General features: G+C 44.4%; 1 protein-coding gene across 1 annotated transcript in view; it reads right to left on the bottom strand.

Annotated features, from left to right (window-relative positions):
- Window positions 1–20,956, bottom strand: part of MRPL39 (mitochondrial ribosomal protein L39) — a 267,884-nt gene that overhangs the window by 172,618 nt on the left and 74,310 nt on the right. The window contains exon 3 of the mRNA XM_069636391.1: window positions 10,681–10,820. Coding sequence (XP_069492492.1) covers window positions 10,681–10,820 — 140 coding nt within the window. The remainder of the gene's footprint in view (window positions 1–10,680; window positions 10,821–20,956) is intronic.

Genomic DNA, 20,956 nt, shown 5'->3' with positions numbered 1-20,956 from the left:
ATGTTAGGACTGATTTTCTATACTCTGGCCGGTGGACAAATGTATAGAATGCCAACCTAGTTTTGTGACTGACAACTTTGGGAGCTGTAGCCAAACCAGTTCAAGGTAGCAAGGCGAGTGGGTCTAGGCTAGGTCTCAGGAGGTGTTGAGCTTGTAAGGGGTCCACAATGAGCACACACAGAGAAATAGTCAAAGGACACTTTGGCAAAGAGGTATAAAAATACTTCTTTAATTATGGTCAAATAACAGTGAAAAATGACTAGCCGGTAATATCACTCAATACTAAAAATTAAATACATATATACAGGCCTCGCAAAATCTTAAAAAAGCTGCTAGACTTGTAGGTAGAGTAACTCAGTTGATCTACTTCACCTGAGAGAAATGCACTCAACCTATGTTTGAACATGAGTTCTCATCCTGGAGATTCCCACACCTAAACACCATTTTCAGTAACATGTGTGAGGAAATGTACTTATGTGATGATCCATTAACAAAGCAAAAAAGAATATATGTTAACTTGTACTGCGCACTGCTGCCACTTGTGTAGTCTCTTGGTGCTCTAGTGGTTCTGCAATGGAAGGAGGGTTCCGGAGGGGGCTTGTTAGTGGGATTGAGAGAGAGAGATGAGCAGGAGAGCTTGGTTGTGTTGTTGGCAGATTCAGTTCGGAAAAACCGGTTGCTGAGCTTTGGTGTGTTTTTAGTTGGTAGCTGTCATGGGGTGTTGAGGTATGATTGGGCATGGGTGCTTTGTGTGTACTTGTGTTGGGTGCTGTGAGGTGTGCGCGGTTTGGGGTGCAGTAGGTTTTGGTTTAGAGTTTGAGGGTGAAATTGCAGAATATTGAGTTTTTAGTACGGTTAGTGGAATGCAACACATTTCCTACCCACAAAAAAATCCATCCAGGTGCGACACATTTGAATGGTTAATCTCTTGCTTAGGCAGCTAGTCCGGCAACATAAAATGCCTTCATGGCTCTCATTTGCTAATATGTGTGAATGCGACACCTGAGCAATATTTGAATTTGGTGAGAAACACAAAAGTCTACTCAGTTTAAAAAGAGGTTTGGTGAGGTGAAAATCTAATGCCAAGGAAAGCTAAGTCAGTAGAACGTAACTTTGAAGAGGCGATCTAGAGTGCTGCTGACAAACACTAGATTATCCCAAAGGGTGGCTAAGGATATGGGCAAGATGAAAACCACCCTGCCTGACCTGATTATAAAGAAAGGGGATGGGGTGAGGGGGCATTAAGTGTTACAGATAAAACCTACATATGTTAATGTTAAAGGGTCTTGTACCGCACACTCATATCGTATGAGTGTGCGCAGTGAGTAGGGTGGATATTGATCAAGCATTGCGGACTGGAGGGGTGGTAAGCGCAGGCAATTTAGATGAAGTGGCATAAAGTGAGAAGGTGTAGCGAGACCCCAGGCGCACGGGAAGGAGGCAGCCTTAGCTATGGCTAAAGTGACAGGTGAGCCCCAGCAGAAAAGGAATAGAAGTGTTGAACTTTGGAAAGCAGTAGATTAGATGAAACGGGAAGTTAATGTTACAGGATATTTGTACCACGCACTATCACCACTCGAGTGGTCCCCTGGTGCTCTGGCGGCTCTGAAAGAAAGGGGAAGGGGGGTGAGTTAGTGGGAATAAACTGGAAAAGTGCAAGAGAGCAGTGAGATGTGCTGTTGGCAGCTTTAGCTCGGTGGTCCGCTGGCTGCGCTTGGGGTGTTTTACGATCGGGAGTCCTTGTGTGCTGTTGTACGAGTCTAAGTGTGGTTTGTTTTGTTAGTGTAGTGAAGTTTGTGCAGATTGTTGTGTTGTAGACTTGTGGTTGTGTTTGGTTAGAGTTTGAGGGGTGTATGCAGAGGGGTGAAATTGTTAGTGGATTGGTTAATTGGCGTTGCTGTCTGGAACTGTGGTGCTAAATTTCCTTTTTCTCTCCACGAGGGGTGCGGGAGCGTCTCTGCCTCTCTGTCCTGATCTGGGCGATACTTGCAGGCCATTTCACACACGGCATCCACTCGCATTCATAACCTTACCCAAGTTCGGCCTCGGCCACCTACGCGACACCTGTCTGTATGCGGGGCAGGTAGGTGTAAGAGGGAAACCAGAAGATCTCCCGAAAATTACCCATGCACTAGATAAAAGAGGAGCAACTGCAGCGCAAAGAGAAGGAGCACGAGAGAGGTCTAAAAATGGGAATGGCCATAGAAATTAGCATGTGTAGGCACATTACCAAAAACCTATAGAGTCTGTGTCATTCCTCATATGTCATTCCTGTGTGTCCCTCCTGATATGCTATTCCTCCCTATATGTATTCCAGTGCAATAGTTCTGGCTTATAGGTGTCGCATGCAACATCTAATAGCCAAAACAAAAAGAATACTACAGTAGTTCTTGCATGATTAGTCAGGCGTTTAACAAAATAAACTCTTCCCTTTGGGAAGTCGGGAATAGTTTATTTTGAAAACCTTTGCACCCTGCTATAGAACATAGACACAATATTACAAGTGCAAATTGAATAATCAGAATTTACTTTTAAGAAAGTACACCCAGGACTATTTAACATGTCTTTCTCCCTCTCTATATGAAACAACTCACAACCCTACAACAACCTTAACGTTTTCCAGACCCATTTATGGGTGGGCAGATGTAATTTTCTATAATTGAGGAAGGCTCCTTAAAACAAGACACAAGCATTCACGGACAGCATGTACAGATGTCATAGCTATGGAGCAATATGTTAAAACCCATTAACCCCTGTTATAAGCCTGGCTGGACAATGCACGATTCTTAAGCTCTGCGATAAAATTAATTTCCAACAGAGCGCAAACCTTGAGTAAAGATGCCACCGCTTAGCCCCCACCGAGCCCAGGTGAACACTTCACCTCCTTATACCCTCCAAAGAGCCACTCAATTGTGCTGGAAATAAGTAAGTCTTCATCCCCCGGCCCTCTAATTACACCATTTGGCTGCCTCGCACTTACGTGTTAAAAGGCGCGTTCAGCTTGAAAGCGAGCAGCCCCTCCATGTCTCGCCTCTCGCCAATCACGTGCAGCTAATGTGACTCTCCTTGGAAGTCACAGTGAGAGTGAGGTATGACTATAAAAAGGTGTGTTCCGGGAAATACAGACACCACGTTTTTTGCTTAAAATATGCATGAGCATACCTTGACAAATGCATTTACACCAGATGTACTAGGCAATCCGGTGATCAAACCTGTTGGTAGGTTCACCCCCGTGTTAATCCAGGATAACAATTTGAAGACTGAAGATCCGTGGGCTGTCCTAAAGTGCTTGTGTGAAAAATCAATGGCCAAAGTAAACGCTTCTATAAGTTACCAAACTTTTAAAAAGGGAGTAAAGGGGTTCAGGTAAGTATTGCTACAACTCACCCCACGTACACTGATTCTTCCACAGGACAGGGCTCTACCAGAACAGCAGCAGAAGCTGGTTGCCAAACCTTCTTCCGACAGGTCCACAGTCTCCTTGCAAGCTGGACAGGAGTCTTGGCTCCTTCAGTTTCTTCCAGGATCTCTCCAGAGTGGGTGCAGGGGTCTGCTCCTTATCCTAAAAGTCAGGTAAGATCAGCAGCTCCCACTAGCCAATGTCAGATCTGCCCCACACATACACACAGCCGAGCAGTGGTCCAATCAGGACCACTGGTGGCAGAACTCATGCATATCACTCAAGACACACTGGCACCAGTTTGTGGTTTGGAACCAGACAGTCCCTGCCCACTTCCTGGCATAAAACACACATAGAACTCCAGTAGACCAAAAACAGCCTCTGCTTTCCCGGGCACTGGAAGTCCATATAAGGGTTTGCCTGGCCTCATAGGCCAGGAAGAAGGCTAAAAGACAAGATGACCAAAGGACAGCTTGTGGCATGGCCATGTTTGACCACTAGCCACAGTTAGTAGCCAAACGTTGTAAACGCGGTACGGCTAACATGAAATGCACAAAATCAATTTAAGAATTCACTTCTGCCACCAACTTGTCAATTTAGCACACCTAGAGTACCCAGAAATCCTCTGAGTGTTAGTCTAGGGCAAAACAAAAAGTGTACCACATTATACTGCATTGTAAGATGCATAGTACAATGATAAAAACTACCACAAGTGGTAAAAAGATACTAAAAGTAGTAACAAAGTAACTAGACTAAGGGAAACATTGTTTCCCAGTACTGTCAGCCTGAAGGACATGTCAGGTTCCACATAACAGATGAGAAAATGCCAGTGTAGTGAACCTTAAGGATTCACTGCACTGTAAAAAGAACAGGTCAGGTAAGAAAACAAAAAATTTGGAGGGTCCATAGAAATGGAAAAAAAGGTGCAGTAAAGAGGAATCTTTCCTAACATCTACTATCTAAAGTAACTTCTCTATTGTGAAGGAGCTAAACGCCAAGGCTCATCATTTTGATTCCGGGTCTACCCATGTTATTATTCCCCAAACTGGTGGTTTTAAGGATGGTTTAAGGTTGATGCCTGCATTCCCTTAATCACTCCCCCATTCATATTTTTTTTCTAATTTCAGAAGGAAAAGGAAAATGGATAACAGCTCTCCAATATAAAATGCCTTTGAGAAAAATGAAGAAAACTTTATATGATGTAATTTAGGGAAAGGGCCAATGCACCGAACTGCTATCTCAAAGATTCTGTGGCGAGACGCTTGTTCTGTGATAATTTCCAGCATTATTTCAAACACAAATATGTCTATTACAGTCTCAATGAATATCCTACTTTTATCTAAAATGCTTTTGTTTGTTTGTTTTAGTCATTTCTAATGCGCACCAGACCCGAGGGTAAGCGGGCGTAGAAATAAGGGTATGCAAAGCTTACAATGGTTACAAAGGTTACAAGATACATTTTACATGATGAAAATACTATAGACAGGATAGGCAGCAATACAGTACATTATATACAGGTATTATACAGGTATTATACAGAAATATACGATAAATTATATACAGGATATGAAGTTAAATAATGCTTGCCGGTAGCGTATCATCAGGCAGAGCAGTACAAGTCCATTTATAGTATACAATCTGTATCTGTAATAGAGGCAAGAGGATGGTAGGGGTTGCTGATTAGTTGATCGATTGCTTCAAGTGATTGATGTAGTTGGTTCTAAATTTAAGGTAGAATTTCTCAGCACGTATAGTTTGGGGCAGTGAATTCCATACTTGGGCTTCCCGGACGGGGAAGTTAGCACCTCCGGCCTTGGACAATTTAAATCTCAGGATAATAAGGGTATTGGCATAGTTGCTTCTGGATTGTCTTTCTATGAATCTATCCGAGAGAAAGGGAGGCACTGCTTTTTTCAGGGCTTTGTGAGTGAGGGAGGCCACTTTCAGTAAGATTTTGTCTTGGGTCGATAACTTGTTATTTCGCCTTATCTTAGAGATGTGGGTTCGTTTGGGGATGCCAAGACCTGCTCTCGGGGCATTATTTTGTAAAATTTGTATTCTATGTGGGATCGATTTGTTAGCCCCAATATATAGGGCATTACAATAATCGAGTCTGGATAAGATGAGAGCTCTTGCTAGGATCAGACAGTTCTCATCAGAGATGAAATGTTTACCAGCTCTGATAAGCTTACATGTATAAACTGTGGCTGAGGCCAGAGAATTTACCTGTTTGTTGAAGCAGAGGGTGGCATCTAGGTAGAAGCGAAGAGTCTTCACTTCCTTGGCAACGTTGATAGTGTTTCCGTCGATTTCAAAGGCGTGATATTTCTGGCCTAGTTTTTTGAGGGTGGAGTATGTACTTAGAATGAGTAGCTCTGTTTTATCATCATTCAGGCATAGATCATGAGTAGCCATCTATGCCTGGACGATGAGGTACACCCTATTTACCAAGGCCAAATCCTTGTTGTAATCCCCGGAAAGTGGGAATATAATCTGGGTATCATCTGCATAGTTAGTGTAGGTGATACCAAGAAGGTCCAGATCATCAAAAAGGGGCTTGGTAAATATGTTGTATGTTGGAGATTTTCAGGAGCCCTGGGGAACACCGCACAGGATGGGGATAGGGTCAGCTGCATCTGAGGGGGAGAACACCCTCATGGTCCTTTGATTCAGGAAAGATTCGACCCATAGTATGGCTTCTTTGGAGAAGTGAGCTGCAGAGTTAAGGTGGTTACAGAGGACTTTGTGGTCTACAAGGTCGAAGGCGGCCGAGATCCAAAAGTAGAAGGAGTGCTGTTTGACCTTTGTTTCTTAGCTCAACAATTTGGGCCTTCAAGTCGATGAGCGCAGTCTCGGTTCCGTGTTGTGGGCGGAAGCCGGACTGCCTTGTTCCTAGGAGCTTGTGTTCTAGAAATGTTTGCATTTGGGTGTATGCTATCTTGTACAAGATTTTTAGTAGAAAGGGGACTGTTGTTATGGGGCGGTAGTTGGTGGGGATGAGGGGGTCGAGGGATTGTTTTTTTAATAAAGGCAGTACCCATGATTGTTTCAGGTTGGATGGTACAATGCCTGTGGTGAATGATGCATTCACGAGCTTAGATATGAAGGGCGAGAGTTCTCTGGCAGCATCTTTTATGAGTTGTGCTGGGCACAAGTCACCTTGACAATTGGAGGGCTTGAGAGAGAGGATCGTTTTTTCCACTTCCAGGATGGAGGTTTTAGCAAATCTGATTTGGTTAGTTGTATTTTGTTCTAGTGGAGATGGGTTAGTGTCCAGTATGTTTGGGTTGAGGGTAGCTTTCTTAGCCGCAATTTTCTTTTGCAGCATGGGGACTTTGTTGGTCAGAGCTTGTTGTATCTCCGTACACCAGGCTTTGTCCTTTGTACATATATCAGGGATGGGAGTGGGTGACTCTGGTCCTTTTAGACTTGAGAACAACTCCCTCATGCTTGAGTTAGCCGTGGTTATGCGCTTATTATAAGAATTCCGTTTGGCCAGGACAATTTCTTTTTTAATAGTGTGAGGAGATTTCGGTAAGTTTGTTTTTGTGCTCTTCTGTGCATGAGATTCTCCAGGACGATTCGCAGCTCCTTTTGAGTTGGCGGAGGTCTTTTAGTTCAGGGGTGAACCATTTATTGAGGTGGTTTTTGGGTTTACTGGGTCTGAGTTTAAGGAGGGCTATGTTGTCAAGCGTGGAACGTACAATTTTGTTATACTCTTCCACAAGTAGCTCTGGGTTAAGGTGTTCATCTAGTTGGTTCAGGGTGGGTTTAGAATGGCCGGGATCACTTTGTCTTTAGTGATGCTCTTTTTGTTCCTTGTCGGGCATGAGGAAGCCATATTGGATACATGTAGAAGTGGCCTGATGGTGGCTAAGTCGAAGGTGACCAAGTAATGTCTGTCCATAATAGTGGGGAAATGGAGGTTATGCTTGCAGAGCAGTTATAGTCTGCTACCCAGTCGAGGGTTCTCCCTCTGTTGTGGGTGGGTGCCATAATTTTTTGGGTTATTCCCAGTTCCGTGAGGGTATTAGCCACATTGGAGGTATGTTTGTCTAAGGGGTCATTATAGCCTAGGTTAAAGTCTCCGAGAAGAAGTAATTGAGTGGAAGTTTTAAGGTTGGTGGATAATAGGCAATTGATCTCTTCATCAAATGTGCCCATCGGGCCCGGGGGCCTTTAAATGATGTAGATGGTCAAGGTCTGTGAGTTATGAAGTGGGAGTTTGATGGCGCACACTTCGCAAGAGTTGGAGTCTGGAATGACAGTGGTTCTCATATTTAGGCTAATTTTTGCAATAATGGCTACACCACCGCCTCGCATATTATTTCTGTCTATTCTTACAATGGTGTAGCCGTTTGGGATTGCTAGAGATAATAAGGGTCCTGCCGCCTCATGCAGCTAGGTCTCTGTGACAGCAAGGAAGTCCAATTTGTTGGACAGTATAATCTCGCAGATGTCGGTGCCATGTGCTGTTAGGGATCGTGCATTTATTGGTCCGCCTTTAAGAGGTGGAGCTGCAGTGGTAGTTTTAGTTTTAGTGTGGGGGGTAGGGGCTGTCTTAGCTTTGCTATTAGTAGTACTAGCCGTGTGGGTGGCAGTTCTTTTGTTGGCAGCCGGGAGAGATCTGGTCAGAGGCTCGTATAATCTGGTGAGTCTTGCTCTGAGCCTGGAATTTCTGGTAGTTGGGCTACAAGGGTTGCATGGTCGTTCCCTAATCGCTTCAGTCCTTGGTCTAATGGAGGGGTTAACTTCCTCCATGGTGATGAGAGAGGTGAAAGCTATGCAGGATTGATTAAGTTGGTGATTTTTAACAGTGTGGTGTTGGCTATTGTCAACTGATGGGCCGGTTGGGAATGCTAAAAGGGTAATAGACCAGAAGCAAAATGTTATAATGCTCATGGTGTATCCGTATAGGAGTTATATTCTAATATGTGGACAGCACTGGTAAGTGGGTGGGGGCTAAGTGCCCTTCCCTTTTATTCCCTTTCCCTTATTTGTTTCAAAGAACCAAATTATTTATTTATTCAATGTGTTCCATTAAATCAGTTGAGAAGAGAGGGTGAACATATAATGAGTTCAATAAAGCAAATGCAAAGAGTGCTCCTCTCCCCAGCTGTTTAGATGTAGTTGACATAAATTGGTGCCTTACGCCAAATACACTGTTTTAAGTGTTTGTGTTCAGTTTTATCAGAGCTTTAGATCCTGGCAGTAAAACGCTAAATGGATTATTTCCTACAAGTAGTTTCTGTACTACTGCAGATAAGGGATTTTTTGTCAGAATTTGTCATTTCCATTTGACAAGGTGTCAGTGTGACAATGTTCAGCAAGGAAGCGCTCTCTATGTCATTTCTTTTCCAACACGGAAAATCAAATAGGTCAAGGTCACCTTTTGGACTCCAATATTTCTTCAAATATACATTGTAAACATGATGGCTTAAAATAAATCTTCATACACAAATGACTTGTTCTTAGAACATAAGTCAAAACAAAAGGTCTTGGAGGAGCCCTTAATTTCAACCCACACAAATTCTTGTCATTCGGAAGCTAACCGAACCAACTTGCAATAGAATCATCCACACTAAAGGATATGTTTAGGAAGAACTGGGTGAGTGGGGAAAAAAAAGACTAAGAGAAAGCCTTCTAAGAGAGCGGGTTCAGTGTTGTGCAAGAAATTAAATGTAAAAAAGATGACATTTTTAATGCAAAACATAGTGCTCATTTTAACTTTTCTACAAGTCATCAGTATTCTACAACAATGTACTATCAAAGAGTGAGAACAAAACAATCCTGTATCATCACCAGCCATGTTTGGCCAAAGAGCTTGATGGCTAATGAGCTTCAATGATTTGTTGAGCGCACACGCAGCAGTAACTGCTTTGTGCTTCTAGATATTCAGCATATGTAGCAATGGTTAAAGTGCTCCAGATTTAAATACCTCGCTATGGAGCAGATGCTGCATCAGATAAGTATAGGGTGACTTGCGTGAGGATTACAGTGCTGCCCTCAATCGATTTAAAAGGGTATTGATTCAGCATTATGTTAATAATGGTTCGGAAAGGCTTAAGATGCAACAGATGTCTAATATGAGGGAATGATGTCTAATATGAGGGAATGATAAGAAAAGGAAGGTTTTCAGTGAAGCTGGGACTTGTTTATAGGATTAGTTGCACCCCAGTGACAGCGGCAGGAGTTCCAGGGTCATTATCATCAGATTAACTCTTTCATGTTCTGGCAATTAAGAGTGGAGTGCTGCCAGAGATAAGTGTCAGAAGAGCAAAGTATCCAGATGGAGAGTCACCTGTGTACTCCGCCCTGAATGTATACAAGGGTCATGCAATTAATGCTCCTGAAGATTAGATAGTGTATTTAGAATTGTTTCCCATGCCTACAGGGAGCCAATTAAGGCAACTCAGTTAGGAAGAGGGCAAATAGTGTTTCTTTATGCAGAAGATGAAGAAGATGGGGTTGTTCTTCTTTGAGGTGAAGGGGACTATCTTTCAAAGCAGTATTAGGTGGAACAAAAATCTGCCCATTTATTGTGCAGATTTGCATTTCAAAATTAATTTCAGAGTCCCACTTCACATCAAGGTTCCTTTCTTTGTCTGGAGGGGTACAATCCCCTTGAAGAGTACACATGTGACAGAGTGGGTGGATTCCTTTCAGAAGATCTTTGGGTCATTGCCAGGATAAGGGTTTTGGGTCACCTTGGCTGCAAAGCTGTCAGATCTCTAAAGAATTCAATAGCATATAAGCCCTTTGAAATGGATGAACACCATCTATCCATCACAGAGACCAGCAGGAATACCTGTATTCCGCATAGAAGGAAGTGAAAGAGAAGTTGGTGCTTGGTGGAAAGGTCTGTAGGAGGTTTCATGTAAATGCTAAAAAACTACAGAGGCAGATGTGAGGCCATGGAGACTACAGCAGACCAATCGGGGCAGTGAGCTAGTGTTTCCTAGACCCCTGCAACACCTTGAGGATGAATAAGTAGGGTTGAGTAATCTAAAGCCAAAGGCAACAGAAAGGTACAGCAGAAATGGCATGATTAGGTAACAAGAGCTTGTGGGCACTAGCAGGTCAACCCAGATTGTGGAAAAAAACGATTTCTTGCCATGGTATGGACAGACTAGAAGCTGCTCACGTTGTGTGTGGAAAACATAATATAGATAAATTACCGGATATGGAATTTGGTAGTCAGTTGATTCAGTTCTTACAGTTAATGAAACACACTGAAAACAAAAAATGATTACAGTAGTGAAATAAATGTCTCCACCAACCTTATTTACTTCCTCTGGATTTTCATCTTTGAAGGTTAGAAACTGGATCTCACATGACTTAGACAAAGGCCGGTACATGTCCCACTCCTTTCCATCCACAAGAGCCAGCACGGAGCGATTACAATACCACTCGCTAAGATCTAGAAGTAGAGAAGGAGCATTACACGTAAGAAGAGGCAGAGACAAAGAAAAGCAGAGCGAGAAAAGGAGAGAGAGAGAGAGAGAGAGAGAGAGAGAGAGAGAGAGAGAGAGTGTGTGTGTGTGTGTGTGTGTGTGTGTTTTATAGGTGCTCAGCCAATAAATTGTTGTCTTTCACTTACAAGCAGCTCACGTGCTACAGAAACCTCTAGCATTTGAATTATTTGATTTAAATGTACCTTTTGACTGTCAAAATTTAGAAAATAATTTAGATGTGTTCCCTTCTATAGCCGGTATTAACCTCATGACTGGTATAGAGTACATCTACAAGGCCGAGAAAATGTTATGTTTACACTCGAACCATCGTATTCTCTTCTAAATATATGTTTTCTTTAAAACATCCAGGCTAAACGTGCATCCTTTTTTCCTCCCAATAACATAGTAATTTAATTAATGCTAACGCTGTCATTTTTCTCTTACCCAATTAAAAAAAATCGACACACAATAAAAACAGTTGTGCAATGCCAAACTCATACATACAGACATCTAGGGCAGAATTGAAGATCTATGTGGGCCAACATAGAGGCTCTGCCCATCTCCACAGTGAAGCCATTTGCTTATCTTCACCCACTACATAGACCAATTGAAAAGAAACAGGGATATTACGGACGACAGTGAGCAGAAAAGGTCTTCCCCTCGGTGTTTTGGTAAAAATACATACAATACCAAAATACTGGGTTCTGATGTACAAAGAAGCTCGTTTCAGGAAATACTTGTTAGCATGCTTCCACTTTTCCACTTGGCCATTGAGGTGGGTGGGAATAAAATGAACCTCAAGAACACAATACTTATGTGCATTTACACACTGTTTATCATAATTCACATCACAGGATAGGCAAAGAACAAAAAGGAGTGCAGCATGCCTTTACAAATGACACGCATGCAGTTGCTAGGTTGGACATCAGTAAGGCTCTGGCTCAGCAGCCTCCTGCCTATATTGGTTTGGGAATCCCTAATATCCAGAAGAGTTAACCATCTTCAAATACCACTGAAGCAATGTGGTGTGGTCGCAAACATGCCAGCACCCTCACTTTGCAAGAGCCAGATAGCGCCAGCAGTTGGGCATGAACTGTGGTGATGATGATGTAGGAACATGGAGTGCATGTTTGTTATAGGGAACTGTACCAGTATGCGGGCCAAACTGGAGTTGGTTGGATGAGAGGATGGTTTGGTGAAACCCTAGTACCAGACATAGCTGGAAGATCAGTGAATGCTCCCTCCACGTCAATAGCATCAATGACAAAGCAGATAAATGGCACTTGTCTTAGGTTATCTATTTATTCGAAGTGATCCAGAAACACTATAGGAAACGTCCCGCTGCATCGCAGCTCGGAGGGGGAGCTAGAGTGCCACGTCCAATATGGCCGCATAAGGGAGGAGCTACCGTTGTGCCCAGTGAATACTTGTAAATATTGTGACTGGAGTACTGTTGTGAGGGGAAAAAAGGCAAATGTTATGTGCACAACATTCCCCAATATAATCAGGTCCAGCGCTAGACCAGAGAAGCAACCTACCTAACTGCTGACCTCCGTGGTGCCGGCCGAGCAGACTTGGAGCAGCACCGAGGCGACGGTGTGACCTGCTGGAGTCGAGCGCTCAATGACTAGACTATGTTGCCTAGGACCCTTTGTCGCAGCCATGTATGGAGGCCTGGACCGTGCAATGTGTTCTGGGGAATGGCCAGCTTTCGGGCCGCGTGACACACCAGTGCGGATATAGGATGGTGCGGTTCACTACGACTGGCAATGGTGAGACACAGGGCCACACGGGAGACCAGACATGCTGAAGCCGAGGAGATTAGCCCTTATTCAGAACTAGCCGCAAAAAAGGAAATGGGGCAAGAATAGCCCAAAAAGTGGAGCGCAGCACAAATCAACCATAACATATTCTGGTGATTGGAGAACTGCTCGAACCAGAGCCCTCTGTCATGGTGGATGCACTTGTGCCTCTGTAACGGTCTGAGACGAGACTGATTGCGTGTAATACAAACCCTTACCACTGAGGGCGGGGAGGGGGAATAAACACCCCTCCTCACCCCCAACGTGAAGCCACAGCTACTGAAATAAATTTGCCATGGTTTTGAGACACAGCAGACGAGCTAAATGAAAATTGGTCAACGGCTCCATTCAGAATAACGGTGAAGCCCGGGGAAAGTTCAATATTAAAACACAAACGGTCACATGCCATGTATTATACTGGCAGCACGAAATAAGAAAAACTAGAAGGCTTTGCGCTGAAAGTACAGACTGCAGCCACCATGAATGAGAAACAAGATTATCACTTATTAATGATGACCCAGAGGAGAATGGCCAGGATGCAAGGAGAGGAAAAGCGAACGGAAAGCCAAACTTGCCCAATATGTTTAAGGATCTAAAACGTGTATCAATATCACTGGATTGCAAAATAGATGCATTGTCTAATATGATGGAAGCATCACAACATTAGATCGAACAACTGTGGGAGCGGCTTAATGAGTCAGAGTGTAGAGTGTCAGACACAGATGCTATTATTAAACGATCATTTGATCATTCTATAAGACGTAGAAACGCAGCTGAAGAAACATAAATCGAACGTATAATGCTAAAAAAGGAACCAACAACGTGAAAGCACCCAAAACAAAGATCTGAAATCAAGAAGATGATGGAATAATGTTCATATCATATGGATACCAGAATAAGCACTACGTGGCCCAATGGAAGCTTTTCTATAAAAGATTCTGCCAAATAATTTTAAACCAACCCACAGGACAATGGCCCCTAAACCCGTCCCAGTTCAACCACTTCGACCGATTATTGTACAAATTATTCAATTACAGGGATGGCAGCCTAATATTCATAACTGCAAGAGAGCTGCCTGAAATAAAATATGGAAGTGCACCGTTACAAAGTGTGACGAATCTAAGGATGTGGTCCCCTCTTCTCTACAGGGAGACCTTTCCCATGGGGTCAGTGGGGTGCATCCACAGTACAACAGTCCCCTTGGGGTGGTGTACTGGGGGAGAATTACATTGGGAAGGAATCCCTCTATGGGATTAGGGGCAACTATTATCAGAGAACGTTGTATGACCCCGCGGCTCCATTACACCCAAACCTTTCTCCAAACCTAAATCCTCCTCCCCCTCTCTAGATGAAGCCAAATCAGTCAATCCAACATACCTGAAAAGACTGAAAGACCAGAAAGTACAAAGTATCATGAGAATGGATTTGAGATTGGTACAGTGATGAAGAAGGTGACCGGGAGTCCAAGGATCACTTGCGTGAACCAGTGTGAGCGGTCTAGCCAGTGATTCGCCCAAAGCAGTACAACAATCCCAAGTAGGAGTTTGAATGGAGCTCAGCTGAGACACGAGAAGGAGAGAAAGATCCTCAGAGGAGGAACAGCGGGAGCTGTGTATCTGAGCGGCAGACGCAAGCCAAACAGGCAGCGTGACCAAAGGAACAGCAGTGCCCAAGTGTGGTCCAGGAAGAGGGGACTACTCGGCTACTGCTGAGCGAATCCTGTCGGCGTCCCAAGACGTGGCTAAGCACGAGAGAGAACGTGCAGCCAGGAGGTGTCGAATGTCTGCAGAGCCGCTGCAGACCCCGCCAGTCACCCAATAGCTACCGGAGCCTCAAGAAAGGACGCAGCTGCATGGGAAACGCTGGTACCTACACCCAAGAAACAAAAAGGTACGGGGGTTAAAACCAGGAGGTCCTACAGGCCTGGGGGAGCAACAGGTACAACATAGAAACTGGAAGCAGAGGGGCAGAGACCCTCAAAGCCATAAGAAGTAAAAAGAAACCAGGAAGGAGTTGTATGCTTGGCAGGACAGTGAACCAAGCAGATACAACGGCAGTCTGGGACCTGCACCCAAATAAGAAGTTGAGAATAAGAGGGTCTAGGATCCCAAGGATAAGAGAAGTGAACAATGAAGAACTGTATGCTTGGCAGGGAAGTAAACCAAGCAGACATTGTGCTACATTGCGACTTTGGGACCTGCACCCTTATGAGAAACCAAAGTTTAAAGTGACAAGGTTACGAGGTTCTGGGACCCAGTGAGAGAAAAAGAGGAACTCCATGAGAGATCACTTGCTTGGCAGAACAGTGAACCAAGCCATATGAAGTGTTGCGAATCTGGGACCCGCACCCATATGAGAGATTGAGAATAAGAGGGTCAAGAACCCTGGAACTGCTAAAAGGAATCCTAAGCTTGGTTGCAGAGTGTGCCAAGTTGGTGGGATAAAGAATTGTGAATTCAAGAAGCATATCCTCATGAGTGAATTTGTGACTTTTGACCAAAAAGGCAAAAGGGGCTCAGAAGCCCTAAAATGAAGGAAAATGAGATAAGAGGAAATCTAGGGGAAATGAGCACTACCCTAACTTTGGAACATTATTTATTTTCCGTCACATTTACTACCAGAGAGACTGGGAACTTTTCTGTTGGTTGAAACCACAACAAGCACTTTTACGTTGAGAAGAGACCATCCTTGCACAGTTGTCTTAGGTTACTAGTGTTAGGGACAGAGGTAGGTTTTGGGACACAACAGTGATGCACTTTAGTGTAATTGATAGGATGTCTAAAACTATAGTTTTCTTTCAGGTAAGGAAAGCCCTCTTAGTTGTAGGGATAGAGAAAGATTTGTCCAACCCTTTCTTGATTAATAAAAGTCTATACCCAAAAATATGCCACCATTGTGTCCAAGCCTTACTTCTGCACCGTTATGGTGTTAGAAGTGGGATCAGACCGAGTTGACACAAACTGGGGGACCCTTATGATTGCCAACCTTAGTGAGCGTGCTATTACTCCCTCAGTAGCCACTAGGGCAGACCTAGAACTAGTAATTGTCCCTGAGGTGAGAAAGATTCCCCCTGGTAAAGAGAACACCAAAAGCATTCCTGATCTAGCCTTCGCGCAGCATAATGAACCAGTGCTAGCAGAGGCCCTCCTCAAGATCAGTCCCAAGGAAGAGGGAAGAGCCAAAGAGGATTAGTTATTTTCTCCGTAGGCATGGTTTACTATATAGGGGTGAGGTCGGACCGGATGGGACTCCCTGCTCCCAAATGGTTGTACCACGCAGCCATAGGAGAATGTTTCTAGAAATTGCCCACACTCATCTTACATTTAGAGGCCGCTAAAACACAGGCCCAAATTTGTTATCGCCAAGGGTGTATGCAGAGGTCAAAAACGTTATTCTGACTTGTGTACTCTGTGAGAAAACCAGAATCCTACTCCCCCCACCAGTTCCTTTACAGTCACTCTCCAATATGGGTGTCCCTTGTTCAAGAATAGGAATGCACATTGTTGGCCGTTTGGAAACTTTCAAACTAGGGAAGCGATAGTAGATTATGCCACCAGATACACAGAAGACTTCCCTATGAGATCTAGCACCACACAACAAATCCTCAAACACCTTCTTCTCTTCTTGTCCCGAGTAGGTTTCCCTAAAGAAATCCTGACTGACCACAGAACCACTTGCATGAGCCGGCTTATGGCCGAAGTAAAATAGGTTTTGCAAATCAAGACCCTCAGAACTTCGATCCATCCCCCACAAACTGATGGGTTAGTAGAACGATAAATAAAACCCTGGAAATTGTCCTTAAAGTGTGGTTGAAGCAGATGGGAGAAATGTGGACACCATGATACCATGGGACCTGTTTGCTATTCAGAAGACCTCCCAAGTTTCCCTCGGCTTCTCCCCATTCGAGCTTCTAAATGGAATAGGCCCTAGGGATGTTCTCGATATGCTAGGAGAAAAATGGGAAAAATCGAAAAAGGACATGTTACCCTTATCCCAGACCGCCCAATGTCTAAAAGAACATATGGCCTTAGTCAGATTCATAGTACACTCTCAATTTTAGTAAATCTCAAGAACATCAAAAGGCCAACTATGTCAAGAACGCCATCCCCCGTCCCTTTTCTATTGGTCAGAAAGTGTTGGTACTCCTTCCTACCTCAGAACATAAAATGCACTCCCGTTGGCATGGTCCCGATGAAATTCTAGAACAAACGAGACCCTATAATTATCGGGTGCCACAACCAGATAGAAGTGCCAAAACACAAATTTATCCCATCAGTCTGTTAACGAAGTGGAGGGAGGATCCAGTTGAGACAACTTCTGTAATGATGGCCAGTCTATTGGCCGAAGAAGTAGACAGGATTAATTTAGTTCCTACTGATCTGTCACCTAGTAAGAAGCAGGATATACAAACCGTGATAGACCACTTCCTAGATGTCTCCGACAGCAAACGAGGAAGAGTAAAGGTTTTTTTAATTACGTCCGTACTCCTCCTGATGAAGTTCTCAATCTAAAACCCTATTGAAGAGGAATCTAGAGAGCCCAGCCAAGATGGCTGCAAGCCTGCCAGCTACTGGGCGACCATGTATATTCTGAAATATAGGTGAGGAAGGCCCTGCGAGATGGGAGACCCTGTTGTAATACCTGGAAGCATTGTATGGAGATTAACAAGATGAAGGCAGCCTTCATCAGACTACGCTTCCCATGATGCAATTTGACAAAAGATCTCGGGATTATAAAGCTCTACAAGAAACGCTGCCCCACAGTGAGCTTGTGAGGGGGGATAACAAGGAACTGACTGCTGTGGGCAACATGTGGGGAGCTGTTTCGCGGGATGTGATCCCTGTATATAAGTACACAGCGTTTGCTGCAGCGTGCGTCACTGAGGATTGGTGTGGCGCTCAGCGGCAGGTTTAATGTTCCGGCTTCCAGGAGACCTGGTGGCTGATATTGCTTTGCTGGTATTGGTGCTGTTGGGGTGCTGGGGGCAGTAAAATAGTGAATGGAACATTGCCTCCCTCATTGAGTTTGCATGGAAGGCAGAATTGGAGAGGACCGCCAGTTCAGCTACATGGTCCAGATGCACAAAGCACTGACTGGAGTGCCGGGGTGCTGATTGGAGAGGAGGTTTTTTTTCTGAAGCCACCCTGTGTGTCAGCGAGCGGTGCTCCGAATTCTGGTGCATTCTCGCTGGTGATGTGAACTGCTCGAAACACCTGGATTGAGTGGGGTTACCAGTATCGCGGGGACAGGAACAGAGAAGGTGGTTATTGACTGCTGGGGAAGAGACAATTACAGATTCTGATGATTAACATATTGTGGGGACCTCCCTGTGAACCTGGTCAGAGGAGAGTATAGGGTGGACTGACATCTGAATGGTGGTTGAAATTGTGGAGGTAGTTTAGTGCTGCGGGATACCCGGATTACTCCTCTACTAGGAGTTACACCGGACATCCACGGAGTCGCAGTCAACCTGGTTAGATTGTATAGTGTGTCATGCCAATGTCTAAGATGGGAAAAACTAAGAGCAACAATTGAAGCTGCAGTTTGAGACACCCCCTCATGCTAAGAGCAGTAAAGTGGTGAAAGACTCTCCGAGTGTGGGTTCACTGTCATTAGCAGTGGACTCAAGTTAGGCATTCAATGATGTTAAAGTGATGTTTAATCAGCTTCAAGCCAGCATACAGTCTTGCCATATGTAGGTTAGATTGGACAAACACAGAGAGGATGGACGAGGCTGAATCTAGAATATTGACAGTGGAGGATGAATCTTCTGCAACATCGAGGGAAATCGTCCAGGTCAAGGCGGCTCTCAAAGAGTTGATCGATAAACAGGAAGACCTAGAATCCAGAAGAAACAATCTCCAGATAGTGGGAGTACCAGAATCGGTGGATCAGAGATCAATGGAGTCGCTGGTAGAATCCATTTTGCCTCAACCTCTTTTCTGCGGTGTTCATCGTCGAGAGGGCACATCGGATTCCTAGTGGTAAAACGCTGATTCCATGAGCGCCGGCTCAGACGAATATAACCAGATTGTTGAACTACTGAGACAGGGATCTTGCTCTCCGTAAATCCAGGGATAAAGGTGTAGTGACCTGTAAGGGTGACTCCATTAAGTTTCACCTAGATTTCTCCAACACAGTACAGGTGTCTCAACGTCAAAAAAAGACTCGGGGAACGTGGTATGAAATATGCAATGCTCCTTCCCGCGAAGGTCAGGGTGGAGTACAATGGAAGGGTACTGTTTTTTCAATCTCTGGCAGAGGCCAGTGCTTTCCTTGAGTCACTGCTGAGAGTTACCAGACAACGAGGAAACAACAAACGTGGTGGTGGATCCATATTAAGAGCTGATGTATAACACTGGCAGATGATAATTATTGAGAGACATGTATTGGTGGTGGTGATGGGGCAGCACCCATTAATGGTTGGGGGCTGCTGAGTTGGTTGGGTACTCGAATAGTCCTCAGGCGGGTGCCTATGGGGTTCTGTTTATGGGCGGGTTGGAAGTCGCTGCCGTTTTGGGGTTGCCAGTGGGGATGGGGTTGGAATGTTTTGTTAAGAGAGCACCAGTTTACCTCAATTATGATCTCAGCCCCCCTTCTTTGTAAAATCGCAAGGGGGTGGGAGGGATGTGAGGGACTTTGTTGGAATCCTGTAAAGTATCTGGAGTTCAGGAAAGTTGGGGCAGGCCGGTGGGGCAATTTGAGGCTGTGCTGTATACCTGTACAATGTCATGACTAATCGATTGCGATTCATGACGTGGAACAGATATTTCTCTTCCTACTCCACTTATTCTAGAGGGGTTTGCACGCCAATACACAGCTCTGTTGGGTTCCATTTAATGGAGATGGTAAAGAGACCAGGAAGGTATGGCGTTACTAGTTAAAGGGCTTATATACGGATGGGTGATAACATTGGTTAATTATTATGGCCATAACAGATTCGGTGGGCACTATGGAGTGGATTGACCAGCAGCTGGCCAAGTGTTCTTCCAGTGTAATAGTGTGGGTGGGAGACTTCATTGCAGGGATGGACCCCGACATGGGGTTCTCGTAGATCTCTCCCGAAGTCGACCTGTAGATTGAGGGATCTGTGTTCAACTTGGGAACTTAGTGACGTTTGGAGGGTAAGGCACGAGAAGGATAGAGGGTACACCTTCAATTCGACAGTACACAAGTCGGCCTCTCGGCTGGATTACCTTTTGATGTTAAAGTGATAGGTTGGGTAAATGAGATCACGATATTGTCTCGCACTCTATCGGATTATGCACTTGTGGTGTTGGTAGTTGAAATCCTGGGAAGATGCATAGTAGACCGGCCTGGGTGTTTAAAAATGAAGATCTATCTGACACAGTGTTTCAAGAAACCATCACACAGGTCATAGATAATTCTTTTAGAGGGAATGTGGTATTGTTCAATCATACTCAGTGTTATGGGAAACCTTCAAATGTTTGGTGAGAGGGGAGTGCATATCAAAAGAATCAGGGGTATTGAATGTAATTAGGAATTAATTGGCAAACAGCAAAGCTGAGATTCAGCAAATACAAGCGGTGCCCAACCATATGGGTGATCCCGTTAAGCAGAAAAAGAGCTGGAAAAAGTTCAGATTGCGGCTCACAGTGAAGTGAAGTTTCTAATGAGGAAGGACTTTGTTCAGAAGTACGAGGCAGACTATTAGCAAGGGTGGATAAAGCTGATGCATCTAAAACGCATATTGCAGCAATTAAGGATGCACAGGGGGACCTGAAATACACAGATCGAGACATTGTGCAGGTGTTTTGGGAATTTTTCACATGTCTTTATTCTGCACAGATTTGTGTTCCTCGGTCTGACATTGAAGGTTTTCTTGATCAGGTAGCACTATACTAGTGCAGTTCGGAAGAGAGAGACTAGTTGTGTTAACCCATTACATTACACGAAATGTTGGGGGCGAATAAAGCATGATCATCGGGAAAAGCTCCTGGGCCCCACATCTACTAGAAATGTATCAACAGGCTTTGCAGGATGGGAAGTTGTCAGAGTCTATGCGGTGGTCACTATATTGTTGAAGCCGGGGAAAGCTGTGGACGAGTTTTATTCTTACCATCCGATCTCGCTCATTAACATAGATAAGAAGATCTTGGTCAAGTTGTTGGCTGCAAGACTAGCACTGCTGATGTATAAGTGTGTTAAGTCAGACCAGTCTGGCGTTATCCCAGGGCGCTCGACCTTTTATGGGTTGAGGTGCATGTTTGGATTGATGTCGGCAGTGCATTGCGATGATTCTCTGGTGACTGCACATTTAGATGCCGAAAAGGCTTTTG

This window comes from Ambystoma mexicanum, chromosome 7p (assembly GCF_040938575.1).
Source record: "Ambystoma mexicanum isolate Mex_15411 chromosome 7p, UKY_AmexF1_1, whole genome shotgun sequence".
NCBI classification, from domain to species: domain Eukaryota; kingdom Metazoa; phylum Chordata; class Amphibia; order Caudata; family Ambystomatidae; genus Ambystoma; species Ambystoma mexicanum.
This window is presented reverse-complemented; position numbering and strand designations above follow the sequence as displayed.